Source organism: Rhinopithecus bieti, unplaced genomic scaffold (genome assembly GCF_001698545.2).
Source record: "Rhinopithecus bieti isolate Rb0 unplaced genomic scaffold, ASM169854v2 scaffold_36004, whole genome shotgun sequence".
Taxonomy (NCBI): Eukaryota; Metazoa; Chordata; class Mammalia; order Primates; family Cercopithecidae; genus Rhinopithecus; species Rhinopithecus bieti.
In genome coordinates this window covers 1569016-1589756 of record NW_016815976.1, presented here as the reverse complement: position 1 = coordinate 1589756, position 20741 = coordinate 1569016, and the positions used below count along the sequence as shown (strand labels likewise).

The 20741-nt window shown below is 42.2% G+C and overlaps 1 protein-coding gene across 5 annotated transcripts in view; it reads left to right on the top strand.

The window, feature by feature from the left end:
* PTPRG (protein tyrosine phosphatase receptor type G) overlaps positions 1–20741 on the top strand; it is a 747615-nt gene that overhangs the window by 667099 nt on the left and 59775 nt on the right. For 4 of the 5 annotated variants that reach the window (XM_017854227.1, XM_017854230.1, XM_017854229.1 and 1 more), the window contains 2 exons: positions 1575–1707; positions 13924–14010. In XM_017854227.1, coding sequence (XP_017709716.1) covers positions 1575–1707; positions 13924–14010 — 220 coding nt within the window. The remainder of the gene's footprint in view (positions 1–1574; positions 1708–13923; positions 14011–20741) is intronic. The other variant, XM_017854228.1, reaches the window with a different exon arrangement.

Genomic DNA, 20741 nt, shown 5'->3' with positions numbered 1-20741 from the left:
CTACTTGACTCTGTCTTCTTCTACCTGTGAGCTGGGGATACATCAGGTCCTACCTGCGTCACAGGCCTGTGCCTGAAACAAAGGAGGTAGTCAACACAAAATGCATTAGAGGAAATCCAGTGAAACGCATCGTAACACACTTCTTCCTGACTCGGGAGTCTCGCCTGTAAAAATCTGCTCCCACAGCCAATTCTTTCTTCCCTACTCAGCCTACCTTCTCTCACCTGGAAACTCAACCTGATTAGCTCTGCATTTAGTCCACCCTGCAGAGGGACACTCCGGGCTGGCTGAACGCTGGCCTCGTTTTTGCAGTGCAGGAGAAATCCTTGCTGGCTCGAGTCAGCCTGCAGCCAGTATTAGATTTTTTTTAAGGGGCTTCTCCCTGTGGTCACAGACGACCTTTGCTTTTTCGCTGCTTGCCTCTGTGTACCTGTGCTCTTCCCAGCCCCAGCATCCCAACCGGGGCTTCATTTGGGCCACCTGGCATGTTCCAGGCATCTTCTCCACAGTGGAAGGGAAGATAGGATCTTCTGCTGAGGCTCCCGGGGACTTCTGAAGATATTCAGGGCCTGGAGAGGTGGAGGAAGGAGCTGCCTGGTTAACAGGTATTGGCGGACCAGCGAGAATCCTGAACTATTTGGCAAGCTTTTCCTGCTAACCTCTAGATTGTGGCTGCTAGTTACAGACGTGCTCTGGGAATAGGGTGTGGTATGGCTTCCTGTCTTCAGGAAAGAAAATAGGAGCTTTTGGAAGGATCTGGGGTAGATGACAGGATCAAAGGACAAACTAGAGAAGCATTTTAGGAAAAACAGGATCTCTGGGGATCTGGATGGTAGGAGCCCGCGGACAAAAGCACCTAGGTGCTCCTGCTGGGATGTGCTGTTGTTCAGTCTTAGAGTCAGTGGTGAGATTCTAGGGCAAGACATAATTGTCCTGGCTTGAGTGCTACATCGTTGACCAGAGCAGGGAGCCGCACACTCCAATGATTGTCCCACCATGACTGTATCTGTTAGGGAAAGGTGGTTTCCCAAAGCAGAATCGGGATGTAGTTGTTCCTACAGGAAGGAGTAAGGGATGCTGAGCAGCAAAGAATAGATGGTCGTCATAGTCACAGCCAGTTCTAGTTATCCTAGTGAAACCCCTCATGCCAGCCCTCCTGCCCTTGTACTAGAGAACCTGAGAGACTCTTGGACAGCCATTCCACCCTTGCTTCTTTGAGACTTGAGCACATGTCCTCAGCACATTCAAAGGCTCTTCTGGGTCGGTCATGTTCTTGGGGTAAGGCTGGAATGTCTGTGTCTTCTGTACGGCTGTCTAAAAACACCTTCAACTCTATCTGTAAGTCCATATAACTGCCAATTACAGAATGCAGCCCACAGAAGAGGCCCTGTGTGGGTTGGGATGGGGCAGGAGATGGTGAGGGCTGCAGATTGCCCCTTCTGTCATGGGGCAGCCCAGAGCAAGTGGCCCATTTCTCCAGAAACCACACAAAACTGGAACAGAAGCCTGCATCACATTCTGGCTCCCACATCCACTAACCTCTGTCCTCTAACTGGGATGATTTCTCTTGGCAGCGGAAAAAAACACCTCTGGAATGATAAGCCGCCCTGCTCCAGGGAGAATGGAGTGGATCATCCCTCTGATTGTGGTATCAGCCTTGACCTTCGTGTGCCTCATCCTTCTCATTGCTGTGCTCGTTTACTGGAGGTAAGCCAGGCAGCACCTACAGCATAGTGGGGGCCAGATGCTGGCCAGGTTTTGCTCATGGGAGGGGAATCCCACGGCCTCTACATTCAGGAAGGTGAGGTAGCTTAAGTGTTTCTGGTCTTGCCACCTGGGAGACCCTTTTGTCTCTGTTAGACGATGGCAGGGCCAGATCCACTTTGGAGGTCAAGGCACTTATGGTGAGCTTCTGGAATTTAGTACCAAAGAGGTTTTTGTTTGAGAACCAAGGAGATCCAAGTTCAAATCCCAGGTCTGCTACTTGCTAGATAGATCCAAATCCCATGTCCACTTTGAATGTTAGTTTCAGAACCAGCAAAATGAGTTAACAAGTCATAGCATTTGCAGTTTTTCTGAGACGATGCTTTACTTTGTTGTAGTCACACAACTCCTCTTTACCTTAGAATTTTTTTTCATGGTCTTTCACTGAAAATTAAATTGGGCTATAAGAAAAATTTAGCATATTATGTGGTATTTAATACATGTTAAGATTAAAATGGCAGATTGTAAGCTAACCGGATTCTCACTGCTTCCCATGGGAAGCCAGGTTGCAGCCTCTCTTTAGAAGTTGTGTTTTTTCAGCCGGACCATCTCAGCCAGTTCAGCTGAGCAACTCCGTCAAGCCCACTCAGTTGGCCTGGGTGCCTTCACCTCTCAGACTGATGTAGGAGGCTTCTGCCCTTTATCTGACAGGCTTCACCAGTGAGAAACAAGTGTCATATTTTCATCTCTCCCTCCCTTCTTTCCATTCACTCAATTTTGAGCCCATAATGTGTGCCAGTCTTGTAGGCACAAGTGATTTCTGAAAAAGTGAGCAAAACAGATAAGAATCCTTACTATCATGGAGCTTACATTTTAGTGGAGGAGGCAGGCAATAAACAATGCAAATAACTAAAACATGAATTTCTAAGATGGTGGTAACTGGATAATGGAGAAAACTAAATCTGGAAAGGGGAGGGGCCCATGGGGGCCTAGCAGGAGTGTTTAGAGTGGTCAAGGAGATGATACCTGAGCAAGGACCTAAAGGAGGAGGGAACCAAATGGGCTCCACCTGGGGCAAGTTCCAAGTCGAGGAAACAGCACATGCAAAGGCCCTGAGGCAAGGGCATGCCTGGTGTGTACCAGGAACAGCCAGAGGTCAGTGGGGCTGAGACACGAGTACAGGGGTAAGGTGGCAGAAAAGGGTATCAGAAAGAAACAGGGTAGAGCAGGATCGGGTCATGCTGCACAGTCTTGTGGGCCATTGTTAATGCACTGCCTTTCACTCGAAGATGAGTAGGGTTTGGTACAGAAGAATGTTGTGATTTAACTTCAAGACTACTTGGCTGCTGTGTTGAATACAGACTGAAGAGGAGCGGGGGCAGAAACAGAGACCATTGGGGAGACCACTGGACTAGTTCAAGAAGGACACGATTGTGTCTCAGATGAGGGTAGCGGTGTAGGTGGTGATAATTCATTGTGTAGACATCTATTTGAAGGTGGGAGCAACACTGCTGGCAGATTGGGTCTGTTCCTAATTGGCTGGAACAGAAGAATAAGGAAGGAGGTCATCTCAGGTTTCCTCAGGCGTCTGACAGTAACCATAAGCCCTTTAGTGTTGCAGACCAGCAAGATTATGAAGTATGTTGTATTTTGGGGTGAGCATAGGAACACCAGACTCACCTCCATGTCATCCCTTCTCCAGGAAAAAGTGTTGTGCAAATATGTTTGAAGCCCATTGGTAAATTGGAGGCCTCCTAGTGTGAGTTTAACTAATCAGGTGAGGTTAACAAGGTCAGCATGCCTGTCTCATGGCTCTGCTCAGTCAGCACTGTTTGGTTTTAGTCTCAGGCTGTCACCATAGGGGAGCAGAGAAGTCCCACAGCTGCCACAGCATAAACAAACACCTTGTACCCAGCAATTCTAGCAAAACCCTCCGGATTGTTTCTGACTGGCCCACCTTGGATCCTCTACCCACCCCTAAATGGATCACTGCGACCAAGAAGGGCCATGGGGCCAAACAGGCATCAATACCCAGCCGGCCAAAACATGAGTATTTACTTCAGGTTTCTTATAGGGAAGGGTTAAAGTAACAGCTTTAAAATCCTTCCATTCAAGATGTATTTTCCCTTTAGAGAATGACAACTGTTTATACTTCTGAAAAACTCAGTCCAAATGGAAAATATGAATTGAATAATATCTTAATATTTCCTGTCTGAAATGTTTTTATGATGTTTATTATACATGTATGCATATATTTCTTCAAAAGCTTCATTTAAAGTAACCAGAGCTTTAAACTTCATCCAACAGAGTCTGGACTTGAGCTTTTACCAGACTCCTAATCCCAGTAGCACAAAAAATGAGTGTGAAGAAGAAAATTCTTACAGAGCAAGGAAAGTAAAATTAAATTAGTATTAGGAGGAATGAGTTGGCTAAGCATACAGCCTAGAGGGGACAAGGACCTTTTTTCTGTCCAACTTTTTAAAAATTATTAATGCGAAAGAAGGAAGCATTGGGGGGCTCACATAGAAAACTGGTAAATACAGAGGAGACATTTGTTTCCCTTTGGCAATGCACTTTTTAGCTAGAACAACAGTGCTTCTCTTCTGCCTTTTGAGGCACAGTAAGACTGGATGATTGGCAAACAGACTTGTCATAAGTAGAGCATTGAGGCAGATCAAAACCACCTGGATCATTTCTTCAGGAGGCAGGCCTGGCACCGGGAGGTTCAAACCTGCTCACTGTGGCAGCATTTTCTACCACAACCAAGGACTGGTCCTTTGTAGTTATTCTGATTTTTGAGTGTGTTTTCTCCGAGTTGTTGATACTACAACGTAATAGGTTCATGAAATAGTGGAAAACTACACTCAAGGTCTCTGAATTCTGTCTCTTCCAAGTCTCCCACTGTACAGTGGTGTTAGTGCTAATGTTCAGTGAGTCCTTTTTGAGTGCCAGGCACTGTGCCAAGCACTTGGGTGGCACCATCTCATGTGATTCTCACAACAGAGCTGTATGGTAGGTACTATCACTGTCCTTTCTTTTTGACCCACATTCTTTGACCAAGGAAGAGAATGAGAACTCACATTTGTTGAAAGCCTGCTGTGGGCCAAATAGTTGACAATATCATCACCCACTGTGTTGCTCAGAACCCTTTTCTGTTGCAGTTGACAAAAATCCATTTCAAAATGCCTTAAGCTCAAGAAAAAAAAAAAAGTTTGATTCATGGAATTGAGAAGTTCAGGAGCATTGGGCCTGGCTGGATTTGTAAGATGGAACATGAGGACTTGGCTGGTTTGGTCTGTGTGTTTCCCTTGCCCTCAGTCTCTGGGATCTGCTCTCTGTGTGGTCTTCTCGCTTAGGCAGGCCCTCTGCCTGTTTCCACAGAGCAGCCTCTGGCCATGTTAGACTGATATGCCTCCACCCCAGTGGAAAGGGAATATTTCTCCTCTAATAGTTCCACTTAAGTCCCAACATGGCATCTCTTATTATTGACTTATATCATTTATCCTTACCCTGGAGTCGTTTGGTGGTCAAAAGGATGGAACACTCTTGTCAGGCCTAGGTCTTATATTTAACGCTGGAGCCTAGAAGTAGGATCAGTGTCACTGCCATCAAAACCTTGGACTGAAGCCGAACAAGGGATGGTTATCCAAAGGACCATCAAGACCTAAAAAAGTGAGTAGAAGGTTCAGCTAGGTATTCTGTTACTTAAAAAATTATAAAGCTGTTTCTATTGCATGTGCACTGGAGCCATTTTCAGCTTCCTGTTATTTATGCAATGCTTACAGAGTTCCTGCCATGCATCCTGGTGGGCCTAGAGAGTTAGAGATGAGGTCCCTTGGCCCTCACAGTCTATTGGAAGAGGCAGATGAATAAATATAATAGAGTATGGGGAGTATTTGGAGAAGGGTAAATCCAAGTTGCTATAACAGCATATAGGAAGGGCTTCAACCCAACTTGGAATGGAGGTTGAGGTCAGGGAAAGCTCCCTGGAGGACCTGGGCCAAGCTTGAAGCACAAGCAGCTGTCAGCCAGGTGAAGAGGGTGAAAGAATGAGGCTGGGGAGGAAAAGCCTGGCCTACTGCAAGCAGATACATGTGGCTCAGTGTTGTTGGAGCAGAGTGTGGGGACAGCAAGGGCCAGACCATGAGGGCCTCATCGAAGGGAGATGTGCCATATCCCGAGGATGATGGGAAGGTATTTAAGGAGCCAAAACTGCAGGAGGGCAAGATCATAAAGAAACACTACTGTGTCTAGAGACTGTAACACGGGCCTATAGTCATGTAGCCTGGATTTGGAGCCACACTCCACCACACTGTCTTATCTGTGCAGCTGTAGAACGTGTGTTCATACCAGCAGTGCTATCATCTCTCAAGGTGTGAATTTGTTTTGGGGAGATTTTTATAAACTTATTTTGTGTATAAAGCACAGATTTACATATATAAAAATAGCATTGTGCATTCATGTTATTAAAATTGGCACTGGGCAATTAGGGGGGAAAAGAGTCTAAAAGGGCCCCTTAGAGGAGGTGCCAATGAAAAACAGGTCGAGACACACTGCCTTAGACAAAGGCTTCTCCACCAACTTCAGTTTCCTCATCTGCAACATGTAGTTAAGAAATGGGCCACAAGTTCACGTGAGGATTCAGTGCAAGCTGTGGAACATGCTTGTCCTAGTGCCTGGCACGTGGTGCATGTGCAGGCATTAGTTGTAGTGTTATACCAGATCTGACTTTAGGGAAAAATGGAAAATATAACTTGGGTCCTGGTATGCCCCAAATGAAGTTGTTTTTTTTAATAAAGAAAATCAAATGTACAGATCTAAATGAATTTTGTCCTTTAAATGTCATCACATTGTATAGCTGTACACAGTTTCCAATATGTCCATTGCATACAACATGCTTGAAAATAACTTTTGGAATTTCTTTCTAGAGTTCATTCTTTTGAAGGATCTCAGTTGTGCAAAGTATTTATCCTAGAAATAGATAAAACTCATCTGTTTGGAGCTAAATATAGCATAAATGTAGGTTAACCAACTGAGCAGAACCACTTTGGGCCAAAAAAGGAAAGGGGTGACTATAATGTTAATGAAATTGGTTTGGGTGATGCTCCTAATAGGCCTTAAAGGCAATTCCAGAGGAGGACATTCCTAAATAACTGGGTTAAAGACATGACCCCATGCCCACCCCCAACCCCAGGAAACGACTCTGAAGCCCAGTGGCCAGCCTCATTAATTCCAGGTTGGCTGTATTAGAGTAAGCTTCATTGCTGTTGCAGCAGACATACCCCAGCACCCCAGAGGCTTAATAACACACTAAGGTTTATTTCTCACCCACATGAGTCTGACAGGGTTGAGCAGCCTTCCTCCACTAGTGGTTTCTCTTTCTGGAACACATATCTCCCAAATTGGTGTAGCAGGGATATAGAAGTTGAGAGGCACCGAGCTCTCAACGGCTTGGCCTAGAAGTGTAACCCTTCACTCCTTCATTCACCACTGGCCACAGATGGTCACACAGCCCCAAGGACACAGATGAGGTAGGGGGAACACATGGGTATTTGTTAAGAATACTGCCACAGTATTCTTAAATATTTAAACCCATTGGCATCATTGAGCTAGGTATGTTTCCTGAAAGGGAGAACTTTGGAGAGCAGCCATTAGACTGTACTTAAAATTTGGCTGAAACTAAAAACCACGAGCAGAAACCTCAGATACCTGTATGTCTGAGAGACCTCAGACATCAGTCTCATCAGGGACTATTTGAGTAGTGTTTTTATAGGCAGCAACAAGGGTCAGTGGGGAGACATTTATTCTAAGATGTTTTTAGCTGAGATGTTTCAGGTAGGATGCTATAGTTCTCCCTTGAATGTCCCTTGCAAAGGTCTGCTTTGAAGAGTGGCAGGAACCAGAATCTGTAATAACACAGAAGTTGCTATAAAACTAGGAAGAAATGTACGCAAAGTGATTTTGGACAAGGGGCAGGGTTGTGAGGCGGGTAATAAAAATAAAATCAACTAACAGTTACAGCTTTAATGGGACCCTATTGTGTGCCTTATAAATATTGCAATCCATATCAACCATGCAGTGGTTCAGAGCTATTGGAAATAAGGGAAAAGAAATCAATTCAAAAGTTTTCAAAGTGTACCATTTTGGTCTTACTACTTTAAGATGGTAGTAAAACATACCTTTTGAATTGCAACAGTCAGATATTGCATTCCAAGAGCTCCGCATCCCTGGCCTTACCAAGACAAGCTATTTATATGGCACTAATGTGCTGACATTCCTGAAAAGACTTGGAGCAGCACAGCTGCTGCCACTCAGAGAGAAGAGGAAAATTTTGGAAGGTTTCTTTTGATTTACATAATTTGAGGTTAATGCTGGGAGAGGAGCTATGTGCCCAGTGTCCAGTCAGTGTGCTGGGGGTACAACCTATTTATTAGTTGTGCTATAGAATGGCATAGCTATTACAAGCTAGACATTTCTGTCTGCTTAGAATTGTGAGTATTACAAAGATATTTTTGGGTTTTTTTTTTCTGTAATCCCGAGGGGTGTTGCGTAGAAGGTAGTTCTGATTGCTCTGATGAGCAATATCTCACCCCTGAAATAGCTTTGTGTATCTGAAAAGGCTTTGTATATCTAAAGGTTCTTAAGCAAAAAACCTTTTTTTCTTTTTGAGATGGAGTTTCACTTTTGTCACCCAGGCTGTAGTGCAATGGCATGATCTCAGCTCACTGCACCTCTGCCTCCTGGGTTCAAGCGATTCTCCTGCCTCAGCCTCTCGCATAGCTGGGATTACAGGTACCCACCACCACGCCCAGCCAATTTTTGTATTTTTAGTAGAGATGGATTTTGCCATGTTGGCCAGGCTGGTCTCAAACTCCTGACCTCAGGTGATCCACCTGCCTCCGTCTCCCAAAGTGCTGGGATTACAGGCGTGAGCCACCACGCCTGGCCAAGCAAAGAACCTTTTATGACTATGTACCATACTAAACATGTGCTCAGCAGATTACACCCCCACCTAATTAGTATACGAATCCTGGGAAATAATTAGTATTGTTATGTTCATTTTGCAGATCAGAAAACAGAGGCTTAGTAAGATCATGTGACATACCCAAGTCACAGTGTTAATTTTTGGTGGATCATGGATTTGAACCGTGACAATGTGATTTCATAGCCCACTGTGTTAACCAGTACGTTATCTTGTCCAGAGGAGGAGTAGCATGCCTGGTGGCATATATTGCCCTCCACAGCCTACTGTTATAGTGCATGTTTGTGTGTCAAAAAGACACACAAAAAGGGGGATGTCTCCACTGCTGGACATGGTGGGAGCAAACTGGTTTGTAAGGCTAGACAGAAATCATTCTTTGTTTTTGATTTGCCAAAATCATGTGGAAGAAAACTTCAGAAACCAATTATATTTTCAGGTGTTCTGGAAGCTGACTAGTGGTATTCACTCAGTTACATCTCCATCATTTGAGAAGATTTTGATGTTGAATAATATAACCTATTTGGTCTGTCTCAGTCCAAGCTGATCATTGCTAGTTTTCTTGATATGAAATGTTTAATATCTTATTGACCATAATTCTAGCCTCGAAAAAGACTTTCCAAAAGTATAGAGCAGCTTTACTTCTCAAATTCAGATAGGGCAGAGCTAACTTCTGATTCTGGAACAGAAAACTGGATACTCTCTAAGTGGGAATTGTAACATCTGACCCAGGTTTGTTAAAATTTGGTATGAGAAGGATTTCACACTCTGATCTGGTAGATTCACTTCAGCACATGACCGAGCCATCTATAAATTCTGTGGTAAATCGGTCAACACCAATTTAGCCACATATGCAAATACGAAAAGGTCTCTCTTTTACTGTAAGTCCCATCTTTAGATTTTCAGAAATTTTGCCATGTGTTGGTGCCTCCTCATTAAGAATGCTGTTCATGAAAACAAGTGAGTTTTGTTGACATTGCAATTTTTTTTCTTCCCTGGATGTTCAGTGGGAGACAGAGTGTAATAAATATGAAGGGATGCAAACCGCAAATGTGTGGGGGATTTGTGTTGGCATAATGGAGGCTCAGGCAAACAAACAGATGCATGCGAGAGTCGAGAGTGGCATGTGGTAACACCCCTCTCTTGCTTGAGGGATGACTGACCACATGTGCCTCACTGGAACGCAGATCCCTCCTGTACTGCCACAGAAGCAACAATGACACCAAAGCTGCTGTGAGCCCAGGCACGTGCTCTTCACCCATCTGCTCTAGCAGCCAACACTTCCAGGTCTACTTGATGATGACTGTATTTTGGTATAGGTATTTGTCCCTTTTTCACCCCAACAAAGTCACAGAGGAGACAGGTGTCATAAGAATGACTCCTCCCATGCAGGTAACTGTGAAGACGTAGGAAAGGGGAAACACCCCTGTTAACCAGCAATAATGGCTGAATACAAAGAACACCTTATGTTATTTAATCCTCCAGCAGCCATGTGTGGTAGGCAAGGCATCAGGGATTACATCATCCTTGTCCCAAGAGAGGAAACAGTTTCCAGAAGGGGGAATGACTTGTCCAGGATCATACAGCTTGTAAGTTTTCGAATTTCTCAGACTTAGCATTTTGGGTTTTTTGTTGACCTAAGACCCTTTATGGCTGGCCTAGTTACTCCTTTGTTAGTTCATTCAACATTTCTTAAGCATCTAGTTAGTTCCAGGCACTGGAGAGCCATTGAGGGAACAGAGTTCCTGCATTTAAGGGACTCATACCTTAGAGGAAGAGAGAAGCAGGTAAACTAAGGTAATCCCAAATAGAGTCGAAAACTGGTGGTCTCCAGACCAGTTTTATTTAGCTGACATGTTTTTATAAAATCTTGAATTATTTAGAAAATAGAAGGATGTGACAAAAAACCCGAGTTGTCTGGCTTCTTGTGATAAACTGGACAATTTAGCAACATTGTTCTCAGATTCCTTTGTGTCGTTGGTGGCTGGATGGCGCCATGGTGGCCATTTTTGAGAGGCTCTCCCTTGCCAGTTTGCCAGTCTCTGCCCTCCCCACTGTTCCCTGCCTATTTGGCCCCTGTGGGTGGTTAAATTTGCATTCCCCTGGGTTGCAATAGTGATCAAGGAAACTTGATCTGGGAGGGATTCTGACCACAGCCAGGGTTAAGTGAGAAGGAGAGGGAGCCAAGAAGGATTTCTCGGAGGAGAGAATGTTTGGGCTGTATTTTTAACAAAACAAAGAAAAAGGAGGCTAGTCACAGTGGCTCATGCCGGTAATCCCAGCACTTTGGGAGGCCAAGGCGGGTGGATCACAAGGTCAGGAGTTCAAGATCAGCCTGGCCAAAATGGTGAAACCCTGTCTCTACTAAAAATACAAAAACAATTAGCCGGGCATGGTGGTGGGTACCTGTAATCCCAGCTACTCGGGAGGCTGAGCAGAGAATTGCTTAAAATCGGAGGATGCAGTGAGCCAAGATCACGCCACTGCACTCCAGCCTGGGCAATAGAGCAAAACTGCATCTCAAAAAAAAAAAAACAAAAAAAAAAAAAAAAAAAAAAAAAAAAGTAAAGTAAAGTAAAAGGAGAAGTGCTCCAGGCAGAGGTCACTGTGTAGCAGATGACCCAGAAGCACTGGATCATGGCACATTCATTGTTTCTTAGGGCAAACTCTGCTAAACTGCCCTTCCTTTATGCAAAGCAAAGTCCACTGTTATGGGTAGAATCAGATTCTTTTCTGAAAGATTCTACATGTACAAAGGCACTGGGTCAGTCCTAGTTGCTCAGTGTCCTCTTATGCTGAGGGACAGAGTGAGAATCAAAAGGTAGGTTTATATAAAGCTTTGTCTAGTCTGGAAAACTCTGAGCTTCCAAGTCATTATTTTTGGTGGGTTTGAGTGATCACCATCTTTTCTACCAACAGACCATTTACTGGACCACAGGTATTCTGGCATCTTTTTTTTTTTTTTTTTTTTAAGTGGTGAGTGTGCCATTCTTTTCTTTTGGAACCATATCTATGGCCATATTTCAAGACTTTTTAATCATTAGGAATAATTTTTACAATTCAGCTTTTCAAAGCCTGACAATGTGTCAAGCCATTGGGGAGAGCTCAAGCACATTTTGTGGTGCCAAAATATGGCTTGCCTCAGAGGGTTTGAGTTTTTGATGACACCGTGGTGTTAAACTATCTTGCTCTGAGATGCTGAAAGGGATGGGGGAAGGGAGTCTTTTGAGGTCCCTAACTGTTCCTGGAGGTGGTCACCTCTTTTCTTTCTCCATGTGCCTGTGCTGGGAGATCTGGGTCACATGGCAGCTAATGCTGCCGATCCCAGGCAACTTTTTGCTCAATAACTGTTTCCCAAATGGCTACTCAGGGGCCTTTCAGAATTCACGAGAGCTGTCAGTTGTTATAGTAACCGGCCCCCTGCTGTCGAGTTGGCCCTGAGATGCCAGTGGAAGCTCTTGGAACAAGCTAACACATAGTCATTAGACAAAAGCAGAAAGAGATTCACTGCTAAAGGTTGCCAGTTAAACATGCTCCATGATACTTAAAAAGCTGGACTGATTCTGTAAGGGAAGCGGTGGGTGGGTAAATTTTTAAACCAAGCTCACTTTTCAGGAAAGGGAAACTCCTTGTATGTTCAGTCTATTCTAGGTAACAACCATCTTTCTTTGGATTTCTCAGAATTAACTGTCTTCTCTTTCCCCCCAGGGTTGATTATGTCTGTTTTGCTGGTTTGCTCAGGTAGCCTCAAATATCTCAATTATTCAAGATATTAGTTATTGATTGTGTGGCATTTGCTTCTCAGCAAAAGTGTTGTCAGTTTACGGGTGGTAGTTTTAAGCGCCTGTGATTGTGTGTGAGGAAAAACTGCGGAGATAGCCGGCTCTGCTCCAAAATTCCTGAAAGAGTGAATCTGGCAGAATTCAGAGTAGGGCTAAGGGTTGAGAAAAGTCTAAATATTTTAGGAAGCTGAAAATTTCAAGTTTTATGAGAATTTGTAAAAACATTCCAACACACTCATGATTTCTTCAGATTAATGTTCGTAGCCACACTGAGTATATCCATGATGTTTGGGGGACAGTTGTTGTAGTTCCAGGATGTACTCAATAGAGGGAGACAAGAAGTTCTGTGTTACAGCCGTCCCTCCCCCCTTGTCATCATATTTCCAAGTTTGACTTCTCCAAGTTTTGGTTCCTGTGCCAAGCACTTTTACCTAATATGAAGTCTAATAATTAACACAATAATTGAAAGCCTGTATTAAGGGTGAAGAAAATGTAACACTCAAGAATTAGAGGATGTTCATTCCTAGAAGTAAAAAACCACCAGCGGACTCAATAGTTAAGATGTTAATTCCTTTGGAATTACATACCTGGCTTCAGAATTCTTTGTGGGACTCAATAGAGCTTCCAAAAAAGAGAACTTCCATATATCAGAGTTTGTCATTGCTATTTTATCGACAGAGTTTGGAAAAAGAATAGGAATCATTTCAGTGTGAAATCTTATAGCCCAGCTGGTTTGGGAGACTAAATATAATTAAATAAATACTTTCAAGTGTTCATGTGTGACAGAAGTGCATCTTTCAAATTCTGTAGCCAAGTCTCAGATGCTACAGTTATTTAAGTTTTAAGGGGAAACTAAATATAGGACTTAATATATAGTAATAACTTGCCAACTGCTGTTCCCATCTCGCTGAGGTGCCTCTCCTATTTATTCTCCAATCTGTATTGTGAATTAAGAAAATGTTTGTTCTGAGATGAAAGCATGGGGTAAAAGACAAAACCCCAAATGTGTCTAATGGCACCAAATTCAGAGACATTTGTCACAGAAGGGAGGACCAAATGATCTCCAAGTTAACTTTACTCCAATGATATTGTAACCCATTCTGTTTGCCAGGGCAGTGTGTCAAAGGTGGAAGAGTGGGTATATGAATGACAAGGGTCATCACTGTGTGATATCCTAACCTTCCATTAACACCAGGGTAATAGAGGCTGCGACTATGTAAAGATGACTTACAAGAGTAAAGTTCCCACTGGGTATTTCTTACCTCAGCATAAAAGCTCCTCATAAAGTCCAGACACCTTTGTGCATCAGCATCCTCTTTTGAAAATGTCACAGATGAGGCCTGATGACGGGGTCTGTCTGTGTTAGACGGGAGGGGAGGGCATTTGTGTGGAACTCTTAGTGGCCAATTGAAAATACTGTATTCTACACCTGTTCTCTTTTGTTTTTTGTCCATTTAGAGGGTGTAACAAAATAAAGTCCAAGGGCTTTCCCAGACGTTTCCGTGAAGTGCCTTCTTCTGGGGAGAGAGGAGAGAAGGGGAGCAGGTGAGGGGCGGTCAAGCTTAAGTGGGGGGTGTCTTGATGGCCGGGACTGGCTTGCCAAATTTTTGTTTTGTTGCCATGGGGATTAAAGTCTTGTAGATGGCACAGTGCTGAAACTCACCTGCTTTACCTGAATTCCCAAAAGTAAGACTTGCAAATGTCAATTCAGCTTGTGGATAGCTGGTACCAATTAAAGTATGTCCTGTGTGTGCTTGCTTTGCTTTATTTTGCAGTTTTGGGGGTGTTACTTGTTTCTGGGTTTGTATGTACTGGGGGTGCTCTATGTTTGTGTGTCTGTATGTGTGTTGCATCCGTTTTCTTTACAAATTTTCAGATATTTGCATGGTTTTGAGCTTTTAAAAAAACATATAATGCATGCATTTAGCTTTATGTGAAAAACACCTCTTAGAAACCTAAATTTGTAGATAAGTTAGGGATGAAGAGTAGGAAGGGGAGACAGAAGTGAGCAAATGTGGATATACTATGTGTTTTTCCTTAAGAATGGTGAATTTTTTTTTTTTTTAAAAAGGAAACGCATATGAGTTCTGGATAGTTTGAATGCTTGGAAAATTATTGTCCTGGAAAGATTTATAATAAATGTTTGGAACTCATGATTGTGCAGTTTTAATCACCACACTTGAGTCTCTTGATAATATTTCTGTAAGGCCTGTCTTAGGCAAACTCTATTTAATATTAAGATCTTTTAATATTAAATTGCTAATTAGACTAATTCACTAATCCATATTATGTCAGGAGCAGTCTCTTTTTACTTTCAATGAACCAATTTATAGGATTTATGTTAGAATTTTTACATGGAATGATTCATCTCCATTGGTTGTGGGTAAATCAGATTACTGAGATGAAATTTTAGATATCCAACTATTTTAATCAGATAAACCTATGAAATCTGAGATGGTATAGTCTAGGAGTTGTGACAGATTAATGAGGAAGTATATGATCTATTTTCTTTTACACTGTACTGTGCAATTTTGGCCTTATAGGGAAAGCAATAACTGCTAACACTGGTAACTAAATTATTCTGTGATCTCTTTTTGCTTATTAATGTCTTTAATACATTTTCAAAGTTAAGGATAGAAACTGAAATAGAAACTTCTCTATAGTTTTGGAGTCAAAGATTAATCTTAAGAGAGGAAGACGCTGGACGTTACTTAAATGCCTGTCATACCCAGTCCATTATAAATATAATGTTTTTTTGACTATAACACTTTAAAGAGCCAGCATCATCTTATGAACATCATAAAGATAAATGTACATCCAATTTCAAGTCCTCCCCAGAAGTGATGCTGTAGCCTGCCAGACTATTTCTTTTATGTACCTGGACCCCTACATGTCAGTGGGCCCATTATAGATATATTTTAGATCCTAACAGAGATGCCCCAGTCTCTCTGGTATCTTCTCTGCTGCTCAGTGAGGGAAGCACAATCAGTGTCATCCAGGTCTAGGAGTTGGGAACCATCTTGTGAAACTACAGGTATTTATAGAATCCGTCTGATTGTGAATCATATTCACTTTTTAAAATAGTGTAGCTGCTTAAAAGACAAACTTTGGCTCAGGGAGATATGTGTTCTAACTGCAACTCTGCCTCTTCCTGGCCCTGCGACTAGGAAGGGCCCATAGGGCCTCCGTTTACTTATCTAGAAAATAAGTCTGATGATAACAACTTTTCATGAGGTTGTTGTGAAGATTAAATGGGGGTAGTATATGTGAAATGCTTAGTGTGTGAAATATATTAACCCATCAAGAAGATGAGGAAATTGAGGCTCTGAGAAGTTGTCACTTGGCTAGGTCACCCTGCTTAGTGGCTGCCTTGGGACTCCACTGCAGCGGTGTGGTGCTCCTGAGGAGTACCCCTTCTCACAGCTACATGTGCTATGCTAAGTACTCCATGAAAACGATATGGGCCAGATATAGATCCTGTCCTCAAGGGGTGCCATGTCTGTGCTCTTCCTTATGCTAGCAGCCCTGTCATACTGTACAATTCCTCATTCTGGCCCACTGTCCCCTCTACTTCCCCATGCTCTCTCCCCAGGCACTTTTGCCACCTCCTTTCCTGATCTGTGTCCATCCTGCTGCTGCTCTATAAAAGGGCTTTGAAAGACAGGGTGCCCCCTTCCTCTGCCAGGGTTCTGCAGGAGGCTAGAATCAGGCTCTCTCTCACCTTTGCCTTTTTCAGTCCACTCTCATTTTCTCTGCTGGCTTGTATCTCCACCCAAAATGTGGCCAGGAATCAGGAGAAGAGCCCTCAGTGATGCCTAAATTGCAACCCTCCAAACAGCTACAAGAGCTGTTACAGAGTCCCTACACATTAATTTCATGTGGCATTATTCTTCTGCCCCTGTCGTCTCCCAGTCCCACAGCAGGAAGGAAGGGGGACTGTGCCACTAAGACACGTTGCACAGAGAATTGCTAAAAGCAGGACAATGGCTGTGAGAGGTGATTATCCTCCCAGAAAGGAGAGGAAAAAAACTTTGAAAATCAGACCCAAGTATATTTAATTTCTTAATAAAGCTGATTTAAGTTTTGAGTAGTTAATACTTGACATGATTCAAAATCAGAAAGTTTAAAATTATATGTACCCCTAAATTACCATCCCATCACTCACCCACTCTGTTCTCTACCTCCTCACAAATAGGTAGCCCCTATTGCTAGTTCGTTTTCTGTTCTTCCAGGGATTGTTACACATATATAAGCAAATAATGAATATCCTTTTATCCCCTTGTACACGATGGAATACAACATATGCGATCATGTGTCTTGCTATTCTCACTTAACACAGGTTTTCCCTATGCCTATATAATTTCCTCATTCTTTTACACAGAAGCATGGTATTCCTTTGTATAGATGTGTCATGATTTAACCAGTCCCCTGTGGCTGTCATTTTGATTGTTCTCCATCTTTTGTTAGTACAAACAATTGTGTGATTAATAAGTTTATGTGTCACTTTGCAAGTGGATAAGCATGTCTGTAGGAAAATTTTCAGAGGAAAATTTATTGGCTGTATCTCAGGGTACATGCTATTGTGCATGTATGGCACCAAATTGCCCTCCATAATGGGGTACCAAGGTGGGTTTCTCTCGGCAGTCTATGAGCATGCCTGTTTCCCTATGGCCAACCCAGCACACTGCATTGTCAAACTTTGGCTTTTTTACTAACCTCATAGGTGAAAAAGAAACGGTGTCTCAGTGTAGTTTTAATGTGTTGTCTCTTACTATAAGTGGGATTGAACCATCTGTGTTTCTGTAAACTGTTTTTATCTTTTGCTTATTTTTTCTTTCAGTTATTGATCTTTTTCTAGTGAAGAGAGACATCCCTTGGTAGCAATACGGGTTGCAAATATTTTTTCCCAATTCGTAGTTTACTTCTTAATTGTATTTATGGTTCTTCTTTGATGTTTATATAATCACATTTATCTATATTTTCTGCTTTGTTTTCTAGATTTTGAGTTTTCTTTTAAAAGTCTCTCCATTCTGAGGTTACTCTTTTTTAAAGTTACTTTTATGGTTTCAAATTTTAATAGTAAATTCATTTGGAATTTAACCTGGTTGATCGTGTGATGTCTGAATCTACTTCTTTTTTCCCCATATGGTCTCAAGTATTTAAAAAATATACTGCAATCTGGGGCTTAGTGAACAGGCATATAATACCTTCTTAGATCCTTAAACTATCACTCACAGCAAAATACAGTCAATCAGTATATTAACAAAATAAGGAGTTGCCAAAAGGCTTTTACCCAGACATTTTAGATTGTAAATACTGAAAAATATGTGCAGTAAATAAAATGTGAATTTCATTTCTTACCTCCTCCCCAAAGTAAGTTGGACTATCACATCACCATTGACCTTCCCAAATCAGTGGGATATTGTGTCAGTGCCTTAAAAGTGTGGCAAATGAGGTGGAGAGCCCCTCAAACCTCAGTCCAGATATTCAGAATATTCCAGTCTAGGGTCTGAAGGGTGAGACAGCCACCTTAAAGCCCCTGACTTCAAGCCTTCTTTTCTAGGTAATAGCTGGAAGCCTTGGGAAGTACTGTCCAGGGCTCACCTTCTCAAAGCCAGCTATAATATAGGAACTGTCACGGCCTCATCAAAATGTGGTTTCTGAAAAGACCTTTTCTCTCTTACCTTCTGGAAAGTATTATCAGTACTTCAGTCAGACCTAGGCATCTGCAAGGATTTCTTGGCAAACTTAATGCCTAGCTAAGAGAATATAGTTTTGAGACCACTTTTGTGCCTATAATTTATCATTTTCTCCCACCTTCCTAAAGATATTAATTGCAGGCAGTTTGAATCATCCAATAAAATTCTCACTATGGGAATCAGATTTTTGTCACTTCTAACTGTACCAAAAGTCGACTAGGCCATCTCTCCTATTCATGTGAAATCCAAAATATTTTTGAAACATTCTCTCGTTTTAGTGTCTGTCTGCTCTTTCACACCCCATCCATCATTGCATGATTTTGTTCTCTTTTCTCTTCCCTTTTCCCTTTCTCTCTCCTCATATCTGTTAAGCCCTGCTTATCTAAGGTATGACAGCCATATGCCCTGGGACTTCCACAGCCCTCATGTGAAACTTGCCATTTGATTATCCCCCAAAGCACATTGACATTTGTCAAATCTCACGCCCCCTTTTATGATTTGGAAAATATGGCCACCAGAAACATATTTTGGTTTGAGTTTTTCTTTTGAGAAGATCTCTTCCGGAAGAGATACTACAAGTGTAAACTGAGTTTTATAAACTGAATCACTTAACATGCCATAAAGGAAACTTAACAGCAAGTGAGTTGTTGTATATGAAAAATCTCAACTTAGAACTTACATTGGGCTCCTTTCCAAGTGGAATCCCAGAGTTATTTCAGACACATCTCTTTGAGGAAAAGCCCAACAACGCCTACAGCCTTTTTCTTTTATTGTTGTATTTGTCACTTCAATTTATTGAAACATTTTGCCCTAATAAATCAATCCATGCCTTTTTAATACAGCCCTCAATCATCTTCCTTGAAGGCATGTGAATATTTTCAACTTTCTATTTGTAAGTGGCTTTTATTCATGCAGGGTTTACTACAACAGATCCATTTACAAAAGTAAATATTAATGTGATTTATTTTCTTGACAGCATGAAAATAAATGGGATTATTAGCGGGTATGCCACTGTAAATTTAAATGAGGGCAGTGTGTAAATCAGTTAAGATTATATAATTAATATTCAGCAGCAGCTCAGCTAACTGCCCTCTCTAGTCTGCAATTAGAATTTTGAGCTACGCACTGCTAATAATCTCTTTGTCACCCTGATGTGATTATAGAACCATTGAGTTTAATTTGAAGACAGTGACTTGCTTTCTAATTCCTATATACCGACATTCGGTTAGTTCATGATTCTGGGTTTTCATACGAGTCTGGAGGCCATATTGTGGTCCTCCACCCTGCCCACGTCCAGCAGTCATGGTGTTGTTCAGGGCAGTGTTGTAATGAACGGAGGACCCTGGATGAGAATAATGTGACATCCCAAGCTTGTCAAAGTGGGCGCACATGTTGACCCAGATGTCTGTAGATGGCAGGAAGCCCTTTTTCCTGTAAGCAGATTTGGAGACCTGCCTTTTAAGAAGGTTTTTTGTTTGTTTGTTTTTTAATACAGCAGTATTGTGTGGAATTCTAGACATTTCTAATGTTCAGTCTTTCTGCACTCAAGTTCAGCACTTTGCTTCTGAAAAATATTGGTCACTAAATTATTTCCAGGTTCTTGTCAGAAGGGCAGAAAGAGACAAGAAAATTGTTAGCTCATATCAGAGGTTATCTAAACAGGTAGCTGGAAGAACAGAAGCCACAGAAAAAAAGGCCTTTATGCAGAAATTTGGTCATTCTGGGTATTCTTCCTCAAGAATGTATCAAATTCCTGGGTAAAATGGGGTCAGAAGTCTAGAGGGTTTTTTTGTTTGTTTGTTTTGGTTATTTTGCTACATTTTGTTTGGATAGTAAGTCTCTATAACTGGAATTTTATTAATACGTACAAAGGACTGTCAGAGCAGCTGGGTGTGTGCGTGTTTCATTAGTCAAGAAGGCCAATTAAACATACTGGAACCTGTCATGTGCTGACAGTGTATATTTTTCAGCAGGGAGCTCAGGGACTTGACGTTGACAGCTGATACTGGCCGATGTGTTTCACATCCTGACTAAAAGATGTACTCCGCAGGTGTGTGTGCTCTGCTTTCCCAAGAGTAGACTTTATTTTTAAAGAGGTCTTTATCCTTAAAATATGTCCCTTATTTGAAAGCATGGCAGGTTATTTTTAAAAATTTCAGTCCAAGAGAAAATATTCCTAAACATAAGCTTCATGTGTCCCATGTGGGCTTTTAAGAAGCTGTGCATACTCGCACACTCCTACCATCAGGGCTTCAAACACTGTACAGATCTGGACCACAGGTGTGGGTTGTGGGCTTGAGACCCAGAAAACTGCTAACCAGACTCCATACAGATTTGATCAGCTACTATCACACATTACCCTCTGGACTTCCAATCAAACCTTTCTTAGAAATCTTTTGAAGACATATGACCCCATGTTTGGTTTTCTAAAAAGGGATGAATGAATGGAGAGTAACAGAGGAAGCTTGCTTCCACTCTGCTACTTGGAACTTTCTATAGAGATATGCATAGATCTAATATGTTAATCATCTTTGGTCAAGCACCAGAAGCGCTTAGGTAGCATTTAGGGCTATGCTG